Source organism: Chrysemys picta, chromosome 4 (genome assembly GCF_011386835.1).
Source record: "Chrysemys picta bellii isolate R12L10 chromosome 4, ASM1138683v2, whole genome shotgun sequence".
NCBI classification, from domain to species: Eukaryota; Metazoa; Chordata; order Testudines; family Emydidae; genus Chrysemys; species Chrysemys picta.
Genome location: NC_088794.1, coordinates 50044397 through 50065438, shown reverse-complemented (window position 1 = coordinate 50065438; position 21042 = coordinate 50044397). Strand labels below are relative to the sequence as shown.

Sequence of the window (21042 nt, the reverse complement as noted above, 5' to 3'; positions counted from 1 at the left end):
AGTTGTTACACATTAAAAAACTGCAAACAAAGAAACAAACTGTAGTGTTTGTAGACTTGTATATGTCTCTTAATTAAACATGGCTCAGAAAATGGCTGCTGAGACATGCAGCACTGTGTAAATTACTGAAAAACCACATTTTTTCTGTGTAATGCCCCAATTATTTAGGGCTGGGTTGAAACCTTAAAATGCAGCCGGAGTAAGGGGCAGTATATGGCTGTATTGCCCCAGGAACTGAGGAGGAACATGACTGTGACGCAGTTGCAATCTGGCTCCTCACCCTTGCTCCAGGGCAGAAAAAAACCTTTTTTGCTGGCACAATTTATGGCCCTCTCTGTGCTAGAGCTGAGGTGCAGTGATGCATTATGAGGGGAGAGGGGGAACAGAGCCCAGGCTTTGCCCAGTGTCTGCACCTGAGGGGAGTAGCAGCATAAAAGATGGCAGTTGTTCATCCCTCTTTGTAGGATGGTGATGCAGGGGGATAATCAGGGTCCTTGTACTCCCTGTGCAGGTATGCAAAATAATCTAAGACATGACCAAACAACATTCTCTAGTACAGTATAAGAACAAGTACTTCACTAACTAGAAAATTCCTATTAATGTTAATGGGAGTTCTGAATCTAAATCCCCCATTAACTAATGGGAAAAGAGACATCAGGCAATCTCCAGGAATTCATCCAACCAAACTTGGCAACCCTACAAATGTAGCAATTGGAGAATGGACCTCTGAAAAAGTAATTTAAGAACTTTAAACATGTAGACTCCTTATATAGCACTTGTGTACATTAATAGCTGATCCTGATGGAGAAGTCATTTGTCATTGTGTAGATTGCTTTGAATTAAATGGAAAGTGACACAATATTTAAAAAAAATGGTGGCAGGAGCAATTTTATTGACTCAGAGTTAACCATCCAAAATGGTATTTCAAATAAACAAAGATGTTTCAAAACCTACCCCCATTTCCCAGTAACGCCATTAAAAAGGCTACTACGAATTCCACAGGACGACACAAAATTTAAAAAAAAAAAACTTGTTTTCAAACTCTATGCTGCCTTTGACGGATGTGACCTGTCAGCTCTTCCATATAAATAGAGCTGGTTGGGCTTTGGAATTTCCATTGCACATTATATTCTGATGATTTAAAGAAATTGTTTCAAATGGGAACAAAACCCCCAAAATTTGAAATTATCAGCAAAACAAAATTTTAAAAATATTTTGATTAGGGATCATCAAAAAAGTTCATATCAATAGTGTTGAAAGTTTTAATTTTGACATTATTGTTTTGATTAATTTAATTTGACTTTTAAATTATATTAAAATACTGTAAAATATGTTATATGTATGTCATACATTTACAGTGATGTCTAAATATAATATTAAAATTAAGTCAAATTAAATTAATTGAAACATTTCTACTTTGTTGAATCAAAATATTTTTGCCATTCTCCCATCAAAATCTATACATTCCCACTGAACATTCTGAGTTCTACAAAACTCCGTTATTTGACATAAAATGGAAATAAGCTTGTACCCCTGATATCAACTCATACATTTTTTATCACAGTTCATTGCTGAAATGAAGGCCAAAGTTCATCCTCTTCTATTGAAGACACAGGGAATTAGGTATCAGTTCAGAGACTTCCTTTCAAATAGGGATGTGTGTTCACACCAATGAATTTTAACATACAAGCTACCCTTTGGAAGTTAATGCATTTACAGTTCTGCTGGCGCTAATCAGTAATAACTGTAAGGTTGCATTCCAGGCTACGCAAGCTCCAGCTAGTCACAGATCCTTCTTGTTATAAAAGCCATTTCTGTATTAAAACATATCTTGGAGGGTGGGGGAGAAGATATCTGAAAATAAAAGTGGTTGTGTTGTCTATCATTTGCTGTTTTCCCCTTTCCCAGACTGAGCATTTTGGCAGTGTTTTCTTTACTGTGGCCCAAGGCTGCAGTGCATACTCAGACAAAACTCCCACTAAGTCAATAGGAATTTTGCCTATGCAAGAACTGCAGGATTAGGCCCCATAAATTGAACTTGGTGATGTCTGCTCTTATAATCTGCCCCATGACGCTGAAGTACGGAACCATTCTGTAGCCTCAGAGAATGAATATATCTTTGGAAGTGCTCTTGGGTCCAGGTGATTTAATGAGAGCCTGTAGGCAACGCTGCTTTAAAACTCTTCACTTCTTCCCAGAGTTTCAGAGTTGGTAGAGCTTCCAAGCACCCAATGAACCATGTTTAGGATGGTGCAATACTCTCTGCTCTTTGTGCCCAGACCATGTCCCATAGGGTTCTAGAATGGAACAGTTCCTACACTAAGGGGAATGCAGGGCCACCAATGTACTTGGGCACTATGCATGGGCACCAGGTTTCTTATGCTCTTCCCACAACCCTTGCATGCAAGCTAGGCACAATGTACTCCATAATCATTTGAATATTATACAGAGTAAAGAAATGCAAAATTAAGGCATGATCCAGGTCTCCTGAACACTCACACTCCCTTCAGTGGAAATTTAACAGTACTCTCACTGCATGTAAAAAAAAGATACCTATACTGTCAATAAAAAAAATCTACAGGAGAGAAAGGAGAATAATATACAGAAATGAACCAGGGAAGATCCAAGTGAATCATTTTTCAGAAACCGGCTTATAATCTAGATTTTTAATTACTCTAATTGCTAACAGCTTTTGTGCAAAACAAAGGAAGGAAATCTAGGTTAAAATTACTCTTTCATAAGCACTGTCCTGATTACCTGTTGGGTTTTATCATGTTATTTATGTCAGGAACAAATTTGTATTTCAGTAAACTAACCCCAGCCAACACTGCAACACTATGTTGTGTGTATAAAATCGATAACAAAAACCTGAAACACATTCAGGGTTTTTTAAATGTATTTTTTCTCCAATTCCCACTCCCACCTCCACTCACACACATTCCCTCTATCTTTATCAAATTGCAAACAGTGGCATTTAAAAAACAGGCCTTTTATAGCCTATTGAGCTTTCCTTGCCATGACCTTATTTTACAGAATATATCAGGGTTTGAAGCTACTAGGCTTTCTAATGTAAACAGTGAAAAAAGGCCTAAGGCTGCATTTATTGTTCCTTGAAACTTCCATTTCACTCAAATGGGCATTTCAGGTCCATAAGGAATTTAGAATCAGGCTCACTGTGTATAAAATAACCACATGGATAAAAAAACAAAGATGAATTATTCGAAAAATACTGGGCAGATCCTTAGCTGCTGGAAATCGAGGCAGCTGCATTGACTTCAGTGGAATTACACTGATTTACACTGGATCTGGCTCAGTGGGGCTACATCTCCTCCCACATTGCACTGATTCTATCTCAGTGAAACTACACTGGCCACAGTGCACTTACTCCTGATTTACAGCAGTGTAAGAGAGGAGAAACATGCACATTGACCCAGTCCTGCTTGGTCTGTGCTGGAACAAAACCTGGTTCTCATTCTGCCCCCTACTTAACAATGCTTTTCAGGGTATATCTATAGTGCAGTCACAGGGTATGATTAAAGCTTGTGTAGGGATACTCAGGTACCAGAGCAGCGAAGCCACAGTAGCATGTACTTCAGCATGAGCTAGCTCCCTGAGTAATTACCCAGGGTTCTATGCAGGCTTATACAGCCTGAACTGAAGCCCGTGTTGCTGCTGCTGCTTCACTGCTCTGGGATCCAAGCTAGGTAGATTAAAGCTTGCATGCACACAGACATGTATTAGGTTCACTTTTCAAGAAACTCATCAATCAATTTCAAAAACATTTCCAGGAGTTAAGTTACGTTTATCTTTACCTGGACAACAACTTGAATGGACACATGGTCAGGGAGTCTGGTGCTCAAAATTATTATGAATGGAACCAAAAGAGATGAAGAATCGCTACAAGGCTTTTTGCATGAATCAGTTGTGATGGCAGAAAAGACATACCCTTATAGTCATGTAGCTCCACTGACTTGAGTAGAATTACTCCTGATTTACACCATTGTGCTACATAAGAGGAGAAACAAGCCCACTGACTTCAATGGGAGTTTTGTCAGAATAAAGAGGAATGCAAGATTTGGCTCCTTATGGATATATTTTTCACATTTTTTCCCTCTCCCCATTTGGTCCTTTTCCTAAGGATGACCTGATAGATACATTCTTGGCTTCTTGGATGGTGGTTATTAGCACTTTGAGATAAACTCATCCTTTTAATATTTGTATAACATCCACATCAGGAAGAGAAAGTGTTTGATTGAAAGTAATTTTCCTCTGAAGCCTTACACTCATCAGTGCAGTCTCACCATGGGTCACTTTGATCATATTTGGAGAAAGCCCACCAACTGGAATTTTAAAGCCAACGAGCAGGATTATCAGCTTTCAGCAATCTATCTGCCAGAAGTTCCCCCTGAGCTTTCTTTATTAGTAAATTACAAAATTTGAAAACTTTTCTGACATGTGAATGGTGGAAATAAGAGTTGTTAATTTTTTAGATTTGCCTAATAGATCTTCAAGTCATGCATATTTGAAGAGAGTCTAAATAATGCCTTCTTGCAAAGAGATACTGCAGAAGAGCCCAAGGCAAGCAACATAAACAAACAAACAAACAAACAAACAAACAAACAAACAAAAAAGGTAAAGGCTACTAAGCTGTGAAAAATAAAGGCAGAACAGATTTGTAGACAATGGCAAGAAGCAGAACAAAATATAGCAAGCACAAATAGAATTGAGTCTAGTAGGAAAAAAATAACAAACAGAAGAGCCTGGAAAGTTTAGGCAGATTGGGCTCTAATATGGAGTGTGATTGGCACAGAAAAATCCAGTTGATGGTTTCTTTATGAAAAAGCCAAAACTTGTAATCAGACTAGATTAGTGTATATAAGGCTGAAAAAGAATATTTATTCACCTAACTTGGATTTGGATTTAATAAAGGGTGACAATTCATCACTCAGTGCAAGGGCTGATTTAAATATCTGCACTAGGAAGAAGCAGTGAGAAGATCGTCAGAAATGAGATAAATATTAACTCTAGAGATCATACTGTGTGATAAACAGACAAATACATTCCAACAATAATATTTAATACATCTTAATGTCATAGTCTGGCCACTTTGCAATCAAAATAAGATATTCTGAGGCACGGCTCAATCTGGTATAACACTCGTTCTTTTGCCTTTTGCTTAAAGCACTGTCAGCCAGCAAAACACACGTGTGCACACATAACATGCACTTGCACATACGTGTATTAGGTTCATTCTTCAACAAACTCACCAATCAATTTCAAAATCATTTCCAGGAGCTGAGTTATGTTTCTCTTACCTGGACAACAACAACCTGAATGGACACATGGTCTGGGAGTCTGATTGGTGCCCGAAAATATTGTGACAATGCAACCAAAAGACGAAGTATTGCTACAAGACTTTTTGCATGAACAGCTGAAATAGATATTAAAAACACAAGTTACATAAGGAAAAGTAACTAAGGAAAATATTTATTTTTGTTTGCAGGAACACCAGGGAATATGGGATACTTTTTCCCTTGGCATCTGGACTCACTAGAGGCTGCTATCAGGGTACCTTTTCTTCAACTGCCTTCCTGCTTTCCATAAATCAGCTAGTGGTAGAAATGCAGTGCAAAAAATTTTTTTTGCTTTTGCAATATGTCTGGATGCCATTGGCCTGGGAAGGTGGAAATCTAAACCTGATCCAAAGCCAGATTTTATGTACGGCCGCTGAAACAGCTGTCTATGCACTCCTTTGCTGGTCCTTTACCCTCTTTATTTCAATATGAATTTATGAACTATCAGAAAGATATTTTTGTATTCATAACATGCACTTTATTCATTTTTAAGTGTCACAATGTCTGCAGGATGATAAATGAGCCTATTTTGGCTGAAGCCTTGAAGCAATAACTTACTAAACTCAGTGACTCAAACATTCCTCATGAACTTGTTATAGTTCTTCTTGTTATTTTAGCTTTTTCTCAGCAGGTTTCATATGGGTAGTTAACACTAGCAAGAATTACAAGATATCAAAGGACTTACTGTAGGTAAGCCGTAATCAAGTATCAACCCACTGACATCAAAGGGGAATCTATTTCTAACTTTAGTACTTCCTTTCTTATTATTTTTGCTTGTGTCCAGATTTGCACTGCATTTTTAGGCTTCCTTAGGGCAATGCTCTAAAATGATGGTTGACAGCTACAAAACAATGCTGTACATTTTCCATACATAAACTGACCAATAACTACTAAGTTATTACACAAGTAAAATGGTAAGAGAGTCAATGAAATGTTCTCCTCCGTCATTTCTAATCTAAGTCACAAACATGTGCCAGAGATTTCTCTGCAAAAACACCACATGATTTGGCACAGAAGGCAAATGTTGTTGGGGATACTACTGTCAAGAATGAGGTGCTTTGGCAGAGCTGGATAAGGAAGACTGACTTGCACCTTACTTGCACTACAATTGGCCTGAGCCACTGCTGTTAATCTCCTACCTTAGCACTAAAACTCACAAACACCCGTAACACATTAAAACAAAGACAAGTCAATCACAGGGCCATCCTGCCCCCACCCCTACATCCTGCAGTATAGGAGCAGGACCGGCTCCAGGGTTTTTGCCGCCCCAAGCGGCGAGGAAAAAAAAAAAAAAAAGCCGCTATCACAATTGCGATCGGCGGCACTCCGGCGGCAGCTCCACCGCACCGCTTTCTTCTTCGGCGGGAATTCGGCGGCAGGACCCGCTGCCAAACTGCCGCCAAACAGCCCGACGTGCCGCCCCTTCCCCTTGGCCGCCCCAAGCACCTGCTTGCTGGGCTGGTGCCTGGAGCTGGCCCTCTTTAGGAGCCAGGAGGGAATGGAAGAAAACTATAGGGCAAAAAGTATGATAGGATGAGCTGGAAAGGTAGCTATACTTAATGTTCACCCTGCCTCCTCATACCTACCTCTTTTACCTCCATAGATCTGTGTTGACAATGGACTTTGGGGATGAAAGGGAACGTGGCTCAGGGTGGGGGAAGAAGATAGAAAAAAACCTGCTATAAACCTATTGGCCAACATTTTTAAGAATGACCTTGTGATTCTGGGTGTCCACTTGAGACACTTTAAAGGGACCTGGTTTTCAGAAAGAGCTGAGGTGAAATACAGGCCCCTTTAAAGGATCACAGGATGGGCAAAATCATCCTGTAGCCCCCTCCTGCATTCCTAGCTGTTAATATGTCTTTTTTTTTTAATACATTAAAGGCTGGGGGTGAAATCCTGACCCCACTAACATCAATAGAAGTTTTTGCAATTGACTTCAGTAGAGCCAAATTTTCACCCTAAATATATTCAGTGGGCTTTGATCCAATCTAGCTGTATGCAATTTGTATGCAAGCACATTACCTGCACATAATGTGCAAAAGGATATCTGTGTGCCTAAATATTGCCGTTATGCATGCTGCATGCATACATATGGTAAATGCAGCTGCAAACAGGTAGGCAGGCACATTTCAGTGCACAGATGTCATGTTTTGAAAATCTGGCTCTGAAAGGTTGAGCATCAGTAGAGAATGAAGAGAGAAGTTGCTGAATTCACTCTCATCCTCCCCATACTGTGCAGCTACCACCAGGAAGGGCAGGAATTGGTGGAATTACTATTCTATGTTCATGAATTGCAGTGGGGAACTATACTATCTATACGATCAACAAACGAGCATTCCATTGTGAAACATGCAACTCACAGTCAACAGTCCACTTGATGTTCCTTGGAGGAAGTTTAAGGGTTTCATTAATCTTTTCAAGAACTGTCTGTAACTTCTGCTTCTGAGCAATTTCAGACTGTGTGACTTCAGCAACATTCAGTTTTTCACTCTCAAGTTTCTCTGAAGTGATAATGGAAGAAAAAAAACAACAGCAGCCAGTCTACTCCTTAATCCTAGGTACCATGAGTAATATATGTGAAGACATTCTGTTCCAATGGATTTTTGGAAGATATCAGTCATCATAGTTTTAAAATTAACCCTTGATTTTTCAACCTGTTCAGCGAAGGATACTCTTTTTCCCTTAAGGGGATTTCCAGTCTCATTTTGGAATCCTAACAATATCACCCACATTTTCCCCTTATTTCCCCTAACTTTTTAGTCTAAAGTAGTGAAGGGTTGGATGCAACTCCTTCTAGAGCATATCTCAGGGTTAAACATGCTGATGCTGCCTCCACAGCTCTACCACGAGGGATCTTCTGCACAGAAGTGAATTGCGCTACAGAGCAACAAGCCCAATAGAGACAAATATCATGCTTAAAAAGGTTTGATTCGTCCACTCCAGACCAACAGCTTCTCCCGCAGTGAATTACTGCCTTAAGAAATATGAATAAAAGCCAGGTGTGAACCAATGGAAGTGAGTCCATACAGGGATTTGCAGTGGTTTAAGTAAATCAATTTTTAAAACTAATTTTGGAAACTATTGCAAGTCGTGTGTATAGACAAGGACTTTAATTAATTTAATGCACAGTAGGTCTGTGTAATGAGAAAATGGCACACATATATTTTCAAGTTTAGTGATGATTAAAGATATTTTATCAACCCAATTTTAACAAAATGTATTGGTTAATTTAAATAGTGTTCTTTCATCCATAATTTATGAAATTATCTAATAATTTGGATGTGCATAAGGGTTTAGATGACTGTATGATTTCCATCCATAAATATAATTTCCAATCCTGGAATATCTGAATGCAAAGTTTTTACTGAGCAGAAATTTGTCAGAAGCAATTGTTATTTAAAAAAAAGATAAATATTGCTATTAATAATATTTATCACTCCTATGCTGTAGTTCTTTTCATGTGCAAATTGCTTTATCAGCATTAATTGATTAATCCTCACAACATTCCTGTGAAGTAGGCAAGTATAATTATCCACATTTTACAGTTTTAGAAACTGATACAGTGAAATTAAGTACAGAGAAAATAAGTGGCTTGCCCAAGAGCAAAAATTATAACCCAGGAGCTTCTGACTCCCAGTCATTGCTCTGAATGTTTCATCCTAAACTCTCACATTGTATTATCAATGGAGACGTAATTTCAAAACAAACTTATTGAAGGTGCTTTTGAAAATGATAGTAAGCAATGGGAAAAAATCCAATGGGCCCAATTGTCCGAATTCAGGAATAACTGTACTGATGTCAGTGGAACTGCACGGGTGTAAGTGAGAGCAGAATCAGGCTCCATTACCATTATTAGCAAAGACAATGCTTGATAATGTTTTTGTTAAACTGCCAGGCTCCTCCCAACCACTGATTAACAGTTAAAGATAATTTAGCAATAAAACCACCCTGATACCACCACCACAAATAAAACACTTAATCACCCATCAGTTTAGTTTCACAAAAGAAATATTCAGTTTGTGAGTTTAACTTGCGTCCATTGACGTCAATGGCAAATCTTCCAATGGGAGAAGGCATGGAGCTTAACAGCCCACTCCTGAAAGGATCCACATGAAGTCAATGGGCCTCTTGCATGAGCACTGGGAGATCCGGGCCTTAAATCTTCATAGGGCTGATCCAAAGCCCGTTAAAGTTGGTGGAAGGATTCCTCTTGACTTCAACAGGCTCTGGATCAAGCCCAGGTAAATGAAATATTAATATCTATAGTAAATTAATTAGATTGTGTCTGATGTATGTTTTTGGGTTGCACAGAAGTCAGTGGGGCTCTGCCCACATGGATCCAATACAGGAACAGAGCTATATTAATTGAATCACAATGTGCTCAATTTCTTAATCATTCATAGAGGCAAAATCTCTTTATGGACCTGGTCTGCCTGACCATTATTAGAACTGCTCATAAAATGTTTCAAGATAAGTTTCAGATACTGGATTTTACTGTAATCACCAAGAAAGTGGGTTCCAAGCCAACAGCTAAGTTACATGCCAGCTCTGCTTTCATAGTCTTTTCTTTCTCCCTTTCTCAGTTGAAGCTCAGTTTGCAGCCCACTGGGTATCATTACCTCACTAACATTAAATCAGACCTCAAATCAGATAGAAACTTCAACTTTCCAGAGGGACTTTGAGATTTGAATAAACTAAACTCTGGAACCAGCACAGATTAAAAACATCCACCATTGTAATGGAAATATCCTCGCTTTCAAACTTGGTTTCCACTTGTCACATAGTTGAGTTTCTACAGCACACACGCAGATAATACATTGCAGATAATACATTTAATTGGAGAGAGATTTGCTGCCAAGACTAGAACCCTGCCTCCAGCACCCCAGGTATGCATTATATTCTTTTTATCAACTACAGTGTAACACACAGTACAATGTAGTTGAGAAAACTGTGATTTCTCTATATTACAGGATACAGCCTATTGCTCAAGGGTCTTAGAACACTGGGCTATTTTTATATCATTTTAGTGCAACAAATGTAAAATGATACCAAGCCTCTTCTAACTAGGAATGAGTGGCCCACTTATTGAAAGTGCACCAACAGCATGCATATATATACATATATAGTTTCTTACCAAATAATTTCTGTAATACTTGTCCATCATACATGTCTTCAGCAAGGTCCTTCACAATGATCCTTTCTCCTACCAATACATCATTAATCCAGTCAATTAATACCTATATGAGGAACACAAAATTTGTCAGGATTCTGCATTGTGTATTTACAATGTAAAACATGTCATTTTATACAACGACAGCAAACACTCAGCAAAGAGCACCAGTGCTGCAATGGCAACTGTTGTGGAGTTCCAACAGGAGCAAATAGGAGAGACTCAGGCATAGAAGGGGATAAGAAATTTTTGCTGGTTACACCAATGGTGATTGAGTGCATGACACAGAGAAGATATTGATCTAACCCTTCTTGGAAGGAAGGGTCAGGGTAGCACAGAGCTCTGAGTATGGGACTAATGCAAGCCCTTTTAGGCCAATGCCTTTTCATTGATTTCAATGGGATTTGTACCAGGCCCCTAGTGGGAGGAGAAAGTTACTGAAGTCAGCCTCTAAAAAAGCTACCTACTGATGCTCCTGGTATAAGATAGAGAAAGAAGCTACAGAGGAAATCAGAGCAGTCTTATGATTAGAGGGGGATTGGGATTCAGGACTCCTGGGTTCTATCCTAGACTCCTGGGTTCTATCCTAGCTACTAGCTTTGTACCATTGGGTAAATCACTTAACCGCTTTGTACCTCATCTAAAAATTGATACTTTACCTACTGAATTAGAACATGTGCTGTCGCATTTTGAGGTTCAACCCAAATCAGCAAGAACTTGTGTCACCACCTGCCCTGTGGCACTGAGTGCTCACAGCCCAGACACCAACAGCCAGCAGACACTTCCCTGAGTGTCTGTGTACTGTGAAGTCCTGGTTTAGTACTTTGACCCCAGCAACCTGCCTACAACAAAGCAGTCCCACCCTGGCATCTACCAACCTGGGTTACTACTTGCAGGGTGGCCCCAACACACTCCCAGTCCCAAATTTCCACAAAACTGCCTGCTTGGTCTCCTGCATTTGTCTACTGGCTGTTGGTGTCAGGGCTGCAAGCCACAGCAGCAAAGCATTTAGGCACCCAGAGATACGGGGCAGGTGGTGACAGAAGCCCTCACTGGTTTGGATTGAACCCCAGAATATCACATGTGCGCTGTTAATTGCTCGTACAGTATTCTGAAGTGTTCAGATGAAAGAAGTCAGGTCAAAGGAAAAAAATAGTTTAGCTTTCTTTTTACAGTGAAATCTGAAAGTGTGTGCATGCTTTCCATTACCTTTATTAGCTCTTGTAATTTGGGGTCACTTCTTGAATTTGGATCAATCATTGTTCGGACTTCATTTTCCTCTATGAGTTTAAAAAAAAGTTATTACAAAAATTATACATTTATAACATTATAGTTTACATCAGGCTCTTATGTTAAGATGTAAAATTATTGTGAATTACCCAGCATCGTGTCCTCAGGATCTAGTTCAAATGGAATTGGACTGAGAGGTAAATTAATGGCATTTATTCCTTCTTCCTGTAGTTCAGACACTAGAAAATGAAAAAGAATAGCTTGGTCAAATTTCAGTCCACTTTTACTTACTATTTCTCTCCTGTTAACAGCTTCTTTAATTATATTAATTTATTTGTAAGAACATGAACCCATTGCCTAAGCCTCAGGGCAACAAAAATAAGAGGCACAATCCAACAAAACCTTACTCACATGAGTAGTTCTAACATGAGTAATTACACTGAGGTCAGTTTGCAGGATCAGGTTCACTCCTTGTCAAGTTTGAAAAGGATCAGCTTACATTTCTTATGGTTAACGAACTGGTACTTAACACTAACAAACCATTTGGGCTAAGTGAAATAATCATTTCCATCAGCTACACTACTTTGATCTGTGCTCTTTTCCAGTCTGATGATGAAGCAGAATCAGGACAGGGTGCTCCTGAAGGTACACTCACAGTGCATTAAGAAATGGGGGATGGCACTTTTCTCCCTGAATCAGTACTGATCCAGTGCCCCAACACTGTGCTACTAAAGGTGTTGGCCCAGTTTCTGAGATGTACCCGAAGAGCACTGGACACAACTGGGGTAGAAACAGCAAATGACCCCTTTGCAGCCCCGGTCCTAGGGATGGCCTGTTCACCAGCACAGTTTTGAACAGGTCTGTTGCCAACATACCTCTAGGGGCAGTTTTACCAGCCAGAGATCACCAGGTTGCCACAATGCTCATGTCAAGATCCCCTTTTCCCCATACATGCTCCTATGCCAGGGCACAGAGATCATAAAGGAGCACTATAACAATCCGAATCCACTGGAGTATTCCTTCAACGCTGAAGGAATCATCCACTTGCTGAATCAGCCAGATTTAGGTCTGCTTAGCTCCTGGGGACCACTGCAAATCAGATTAGATTCAAGAACTAGGCCCACTGTCTTTTGGATGAGAAGTAACAAAGTCATCAGCACCTGTGGTCATTAACTTTCCAATGCACTTTCACAAGAACAGGTTGTTACCCGGTCCTCCTGGCCAGAGTTTAATCTGGCTAACTTAATTCTACCTGCCTAAATTCCTCCTGAAGTTTCAACTGGACACAGTATTCCTCGTCCTAAACCAGGGATCGGCAACCTTTGGCTCGCGACCCACCAGTAAGCACCCTGGCGGGCCGGGCTGGTTTGTTTACCTGCGCATCCTCAGGTTCGGCCGGTCGCAACTCCCACTGGCTGCGGTTCACCGTCCTAGGCCAGTGGGGGCTGCAGGAAGCAGCACGGGCCGAGTGGGAGCCGCAATCGGCCGAACCTGCGGACACGGCAGGTAAACAAACCGGCTCAGCTCACCAGGGTGCTTACCCTGGTAGGCTGTGTGCCAAAAGTTGCCAATCCCTGTCCTAAACCAATGTGTAGAATTTATGTTCGCAGACAGAGTTGCCATCTTCCACTTCAGAGGTGGCACATTCCAGCTGTGGTCAGTTCAGTTTCAAAAAAAGCTGTGTGGGGGGGGGAGGAGGAGGAAGAGGAGAGACAGACAACAGTCAAGAGGTCCCAAATTCTACTCCCAGCCCTGCAGTGGGTCTGTGGCCTTGGGCAAATAATTTCACCTCTCTGCTTCAACTTCCTGGGTACAATGGGGCTAATAATACTTACCTACTGACTTCACAGGGAGATTGTGAGCATTGATTTGAAAACATTTATGAAGTGCAAGTATTATTATTGCTCTATCATTTGGGAAATGTTTTGGGACCCTTTGGAGGAATGGTACTGTACACATAGGACGATACTATTAAGACTATAGCAATGATGACTGTTGCAATGCTTATTACACTAAAGTGCACAAAAGGAACTTAGAAGAAGCAGACATCTTTGATATTAAATTAGTAACTTTACTCCATACTCTTACCCTGCTTGTGTGTGTGTGTGTGTGTGTTATATTTTACAGACATATAGAGTGGCTCTGAGTGGCTATTTTAACAGTAAAATAATGCTGACAATAATAGTTCTTTGGATTATTGGATATTGTCCGAAACTGAAGGCTGAGAACAACGGAGCAATCTAATTTCTCACGTGACTCCACTGAATTTAGAAGAATTACACCAAGGCTGATTTTGACACAGCATGCACAATCTCAGTAATTGTTTATACATAAAGGCAATTGTTTTTTTTAACTGCTCATGTCCCCCTGGAGACAATCACTATTGATTTTATTATCCCATTTGATTTTTATGTTCTAAGGTCTTTATGGGCATAAAAACGTCAGTGAATATAAGACTTCCACACAGAGACCTCTGTGTACTGAAATCTTTATGCCCATGAAGGATTTCAGCACACTGTTTTCTAGGTAGAAAACTTTATTCACATACATTCTGATAAGAGAGTATAGTGAATAAAATCTGGTATCAGAGTCTCAGGAAGGTAAGAGCAACCCCCACTCAAACAAACAAAAAACCCCAGCTAATGTTAGTCATATGGCTGATGTCTAACCAATTTAATTATGAATAAAATCTGTAAGGTTTGGTAATTAACTTCAATAAAGACAGGATTTCACTGATAGGCACTGATCCTGCATATACAAGTGAGTAATCCCATTGAACTCAATGACACTATTCACATGCTAAAATTACTCAGATATGTTGTAAATTTGCAATCTTGAGGCTACAGTGTATACCTGCACATGAAATGTGACTCGTCTCTCACTTGTATTGGTTATACACAAGTGTAATTTCAATGACAATGAAGTTACTCCTTATTTTGTGCGCACACACATACACAAACATATAGAATTAATATTGAAATGACCATTCAAAAAAGTACATATCCTGTCACGTTGTGTGTGCTGAGAGCGAAATGTATTGCATAATATAGCAATGGGGTTTCTAAGAATTTCCATTACAGACCACTACTATATGTTTAGGAGATTATAGTTCAACACAAGAATTCGATTTAGGTTATGGCTTTGCATACCACATAATATTTCAACGGAGGAGACCATTTTAAAATTGTATTTTATTAATTTATGTGTTTTAATTAATTTTCATAAAGAATCACTAAAGTAGCTCTAGCACTTTAATAAAAACAGAGGCACACAGGTTTGAGGGAACTTTTGTGATTTAATAGTGACATTTCACAAGTGAATGAGACATAAATTAGCCCAATGTCCTGTAGTATTGTGAGGAAGAAATTAAACCAGAGGAGAGACTGGGGTTTAGAAATGAGATGCTGCTTATGAACAGTGAGGTTTTTGTTTTTTTTAAAGTGTAAAGATTTTTATTACATTCTTAAATACACAGACCTGATTCTCTGACACAAAATAGCTGAGTTATGCCACCCTAGTGGTGCAACACTGCTCTAAAGCCACTGGATCTGACCACTGGAAGATTTCTGCACCCACTCCTCCCAGTCCCATGGCAAAGGAGGCCTGGCTGAAGAAAAGAGACCATAACTAAGGCATCCTGCTTTGCAGCAATCCCCAGATGCCAGAATGGGATCTTTGACAGCTGGGCTAAAGTAGAACACATCCACCAGGCTCTGCTATTTTATATTGAAGACTGGCTGAGTCATTGGAGCAGCATCAGGGCATGAGTGCAAAATGTACATCGACAACGCTGCCTCCTCTTGCTGTGCTGATTGCTGCCCAACTGCAGCCAAGGATCTAGGCTAATTCTCCTCTCAGTTACATTAATGTAAAATCAGGAGTAACTTTACCGACTTCAATGGATTTATGCCAGTTTTATGCTTGTGTAACTAGGAGGAGATTCAGTCCCTATATTCACAAAGTTGCTTATATGGTCATTGTGCTGGGTGGAGGTCACGGTTGAATATACTGCTGCTGTGAGATCACTGAAGTCGGTGGAGTTACACTTGGCCCAGAGAAATCTCTTCTCATACTGACAGTTTGCAATTCCCAGTTAAAACTCCTGCTAAGGAATGGATAGTTTCCTCCTCAGACTTCTGATTATCCCCCATATGCCAAATTCATTGCTAGAGTAAGTAGGCACTGCTCTACAGATATCAGTGGCCAATCAGTTGCATCCAATTATGCCCACAGTGATTTTGGCCCCAGAGCTGTGGAGCTCAATGGCTTAGATCAACAGCAGCCATCGCAGCTATTTACAGCTGGATAGAGTTCTTAACAGTTTAGAAAATCTAGCATTAGAAGGTCATAAACCTATGTTAACAAATCCACGTGAGTGCTATGAGCCAAATTTTACTCTTTGATGCATGTATCCAACTGCCATTGAAATCAGTGGAAGCTGATGAGCACATATGAAAGTGGAGTACTCCCCGCACAGTTTAAATTGGCTTAATTCCTCTAATACATGCACCCTGTTGCTCCACACAGCATTTATTAGACAGTTTCATTTGGAGTTTTATGTATTTATTTTCTCTGTCGAAAGTATTAGACTGTTCTGTTTAGTATGAAGGGTTTTATGGTATTCAGACTTGTAGTCAAACTTCTCTTACAATATAATATAACTGAGCTCAGAAATGCGATGTCATTTGATATGCTCTCTGTGGTTTGATATACAGTACATGCTACAAAAGAATCACAGAACAAATATGTCATGAGGTAGCATTAAAAGTGTTCTCCTCTGTATGCTGCAGCTCTTTCTTTCCAGTGTTACTGATTCTGCACTTACAAAATTAAATCAAGTGTCACAAGAACAAAGGCTGGATTCTGGGAGTGTGCCACTGACTTCGCTGGGAGTAGGTTTGGACTCTAATGTTCGAAGAGCTAAAGTTGGAAGGGTTAGTACAACATTGCCAACCTCAATGTTCAAAATCATAGGTCAGGTCCCAAACAATCATGAGGGTGTTTTATTTATCTTAAAAAAAAATAAAATTGGGGTTCTTTTTATTTGCTCTCTAGGGTTTGAGCTTTTAGGGTTCACATTTTCAAGCTTCCCTTTATAATTATGAGGGCTAGAAATGTACTTTTATTTCCTTGACAAAAGCTGAGATTCGGCTGCCTTCACATGATTCCAGGAACTGGGGCTTTACGAAAAAATACCCCAGTAGTAATCATGAGCGTTGGCAACACTGTCAGAGTTCATTCATACTCAGGATGGTTATGGGCTTCATATGCAGCATGCCTATCTCAAACTATTCTTGCTTGTTGTAGAAATAATTCAAAAACAGTTAGCTGCACAGTTGCCACTGCCAGACTCAGGGTTGCATACACACAGGGTTGCAACACATATGTACCAAATATATACCCTGTGCCCTAAGCTCCGTCCTTAAACTAGAGATGGTCAGAAAACCAGTCAAGTAATTTCAGCTTTTCATGGGAAAGATGTAAATAAATCAAAATGAAAATGTTAGTTTCATTTCAACTTAAAATGTCATTTTGTTTTGGTTTTTGGAAACCAAAAACATTTTGTTTTCCATTTTTGGAGTTTCCTCCTTATCCCCTTTTCCTCTCTTTTTTGGTTTGGAAAAAAGTAAGAAAGTAGGAGAAAATGGGAGGGAAACCTATTTTCTCACTGTTTTCTGATTTTTTTTCCAGTTGAAAAACAGTAAAAGTAAAAAACTTGGTTTCCCCCCACTTTCTCATAGTTTCTTTTTTAAAAACCTTCTCCACTCTTAAATTAACAAAGGGAGAGAAGGGTGAGAAAACCATCCCCGGAAAATCCCCAAAGTTTTCAGGAGAGCCAAAATTAAATGGCTCACTTTGCCCTCCTATTCTCCCTGCTGATGTGCAGGTTTTCTGGGGAGCATCTATGGCCCTAGGGGCTCGATCCTGTAAACACCTGTGCATGGGAACAGCTTTACTTATCTGAGCCATTCCATTGACTTCAAAGTCTTTGATGGATCAGGCACTAAGAATGCAGTTTTAATGTTTTTTGTTGAAGACTAACAAGTGATAAACAGTCTGGGTCACATCCTCATCTGGTGTAAATCAACATAGCTCCATTGAAGTCTATGAGGGTTCACTGATTTACATCAAGTGAGGGCCTATCCCATCATTACTGAAATGATGCAGTGAATATGTAGATGTTTACATGTTTGCAGAGTATGACATGGCATCCACCAGAAATTTGATATTCACAGCAGAAAACAACATAAGCATACACAAAGGGGCCTTTTTATATGGGGATCATGGTCAAAAGTGTTTTCAGAACATAAACCTTAAGTTGTAAATGTTACTCCCCATTCATTCTCAGAGACATAACAAATGAGGGAAGAAAAGCAGAGATATACTTGCAGTTGAAAATGTTTTTCAGGAAATGATCTGCAGAGGAATATCATTCTCATTCCATTAACTGCTGACTCCAAGCCAACCATTTGTAAAAGTAAATATGCAAACTGGGCTACAACGTGTCTCACTTTAATGTTCCTGCATTAATAACCACTCTCTAAAAAGGATCCATTTTCTTTGGATGTTTAATTTCTCCATTAAACAAAACCTAGCAGAAAAGACATGTGGGTGGTGGGGGGAGGGAATCCTACAATTTAATTCTCTTGTATATAGTACAAATTAATTGAACTTTTCTTAGATGTCTAAAGCTATTCAGTGGTACTTAAATACTTTGTTTGATGGTATCTGACTTCCCCCATGCAATAAATAGAAAAAACACAGATTAGACATCATGAATAAGAGAACTTATGAAGGATCAAAGGACTCCTTACAAAATCACTTGTACTTTTCCTTAACCATGTGACACTCAGCCCCACTAAACTTTGCATGCTTCCAAATTTCTGTTTGGGATAAAGGACCCTTCTCAGCATTCCCTTGTGATTTATAACAGGTAAGAAATGATGCAGTGTCAATCTAATGTAGGTGCCAATGATTCCATTCATTCCTTTGGAGTCTCTCAACACATCTATTAAATCATGTCATCTCATGTACGGGTTTTCAATATGCTTGAAAAAAACGTGAGGTGGGGTAGGGAAGACAGGTAGATAAGAATCCAAATTACTTTTTAATTCCCCCCCTCCCGCCCCGAAGGACAAATAGTACCAATCAGAAATTTTACGACTTCTCCAGATTTCTATCAGAACATACCATGACTAATAAAGTGTCTGGTCTAGATGGAAGCTCCTGGAAATAGCCTCAATTTTTAATGCCTTGTTGGCTCTTACGCAATTCAGCAGTGGCAGGGGACAGATGTAAGTTATTATTTGGTCTGCTAGTGATACCACTGCATGAAAAATTAATGTCATAATCGAGACAAATCTATTGCCAAGTAGGACTTATAGTTCTCACTATGCTGCACGCCACATCCACTCAGAACTTCATGGTGACAGCAATGATAGAACTCACATCCGCTCCCCAAAAGCATAGGCTTCTACCACTTGAGCTAAAAGAAAATCTCAGGTAGCCGCCTGCAGTATAGAGTCATAAACAGAGTCAGGAGCAGCCAATAGAAGGCAACCAGTTCATTACACTTACACTATTTGGTTTCCAAAAACTGAGTTAAATTGGGAGGGGGCGGGGAGAGAGTTTATTATATGGGATTGATTTTCCCCTAATGTTCTCTGAATTACCAAGCAATTTATCCAACATCAACAAGAAGCGTTCATGCAGAAAAGACAAAACCAAAGATTTGTTCCAAAAAATCTTTTTCAGTTCAAAAAGTTCTGTCTATTCCTCAGAGAAATCACAAAAATAGTTCTCAGGAATGTAAGGGCACACATTTGTTCTACTAGTAGCGTGACAATGATTTGCTGAATCTATTGCTCATTTCTCCTTGTGTACACAAGCCTCGTTTTCTGAAAGAGAAAAAGTAATGTTAACCCTACTATATTCCCATCATCTGCCTCACTTTTTTTTCAAATGGATTTAGGGAAATGATTGCATATATGTTACATTTGCAAGGGAACTAAAGCTCCTTTTCCAAGACAAATACATAGTGTTTGCACAAAACAAAAGGACTGTAGTTCTGAAATTGCAGCTCCTGGAGCTGCTTCTATCATAATGGACAAACATCTGGTGGTGTTCAAGAAACGTCTTCTTGACAGAAGACCAGGAGTTATGTAGAACTTCCAGATATTTTTACAACCAATGGGAACAAAACAAACACACTTTTCTGCCATGAGGGTCTTCAAGTTCTTCTCCTTTCTGATTTCTTTGGTATAAAGTTAACCATGATAAAACAGGTGGATGATACCAAACTGGAGGAGTCTCAAACAGAAAGGAAGATAAGATCAATGTGACCTGGAGAGATTAGAACAGAGAAGGATACAGCAGACAGGTGTGATTTATTATTAGTAGCCTGCTACACATGCTCATATCCTTCACTCATCCTTCGTCTAGTTGAACATCTAACTGGGGTCTCACGTTTCAGCAATATGATCCCCTTAAATGGGCACCGATTAGTGGACTTACACTGTGAATCAAGTTTTAAAAATCACTTTACATGCATTTAATTTTTGTAAAATGTAATATTTTTGTGTAATCTCCTATGACCTGCCTGCTCTCTACAATTCTCTGGAGAGTCAGGACCTACAGTTTGGGAATCATGATCTCAGACAAGCCACTATGTTTGAAGATACTGAATTAACTGCCGTGTGCTGACGGGAAGAATATATGTATTGGTCTCTTCCTTCTCATCCTTCTCAGGGTAATTCAATGTGAGATCCTGCCTAACAAGTTAGTTCCTGTTTCAAAATTCTTAGTTCAGGCAACTGGTGACTTCTCTTCCACCTCACTGCCACTACCATTTATTCTTATTTACATAGCCTAAGTGCTTCAGGAATTCCCAATTTGATTTTTTATTTTCTTACAGCCAGCAGGTTCTATAATCCATTAACACTTTCTGAATCAACTAGACTTTAGGATTCTATTTTGTAATTTACAAGAAAAGTACATGTCTACATGTTTTAATGTGAGAGAGATAACATATAGTTTCTATCAAAGTATGTTCATTTTAAGGCCCAGAAACCTTGACAGTGTTTTAGATAGGAAAGCCATTGGAAACCTGCATGTTGATAAACCAGACAGATTATAAGCAATTATTACTGTAGCTTCATTGTTGAGAGGCCATGCTGCCTAGTGGTTAGAACAGTACAGGGAGTCGGGTATTCTGGGCTCTATTCTTCTTTGCAGCTTTGGACATCTTTACTCTTCCGCAGAAGAGGCATAATACTACTTACCTTT

The 21042-nt window shown here is 39.5% G+C and overlaps 1 protein-coding gene across 4 annotated transcripts in view; it reads right to left on the bottom strand.

Moving 5' to 3' along the window:
- The window catches only part of PARVA (parvin alpha), an 89443-nt gene that overhangs the window by 20991 nt on the left and 47410 nt on the right, over positions 1-21042 (bottom strand). For all 4 annotated transcript variants that reach the window (XM_065592224.1, XM_005311025.5, XM_042858917.2 and 1 more), the window contains exons 2-6: positions 11907-11996; positions 11737-11807; positions 10492-10594; positions 7718-7858; positions 5316-5431 (exon numbers count right to left, since the gene is read on the bottom strand). In XM_065592224.1, coding sequence (XP_065448296.1) covers positions 5316-5431; positions 7718-7858; positions 10492-10594; positions 11737-11807; positions 11907-11913 — 438 coding nt within the window. In that variant the 5' untranslated portion in view covers positions 11914-11996. The remainder of the gene's footprint in view (positions 1-5315; positions 5432-7717; positions 7859-10491; positions 10595-11736; positions 11808-11906; positions 11997-21042) is intronic.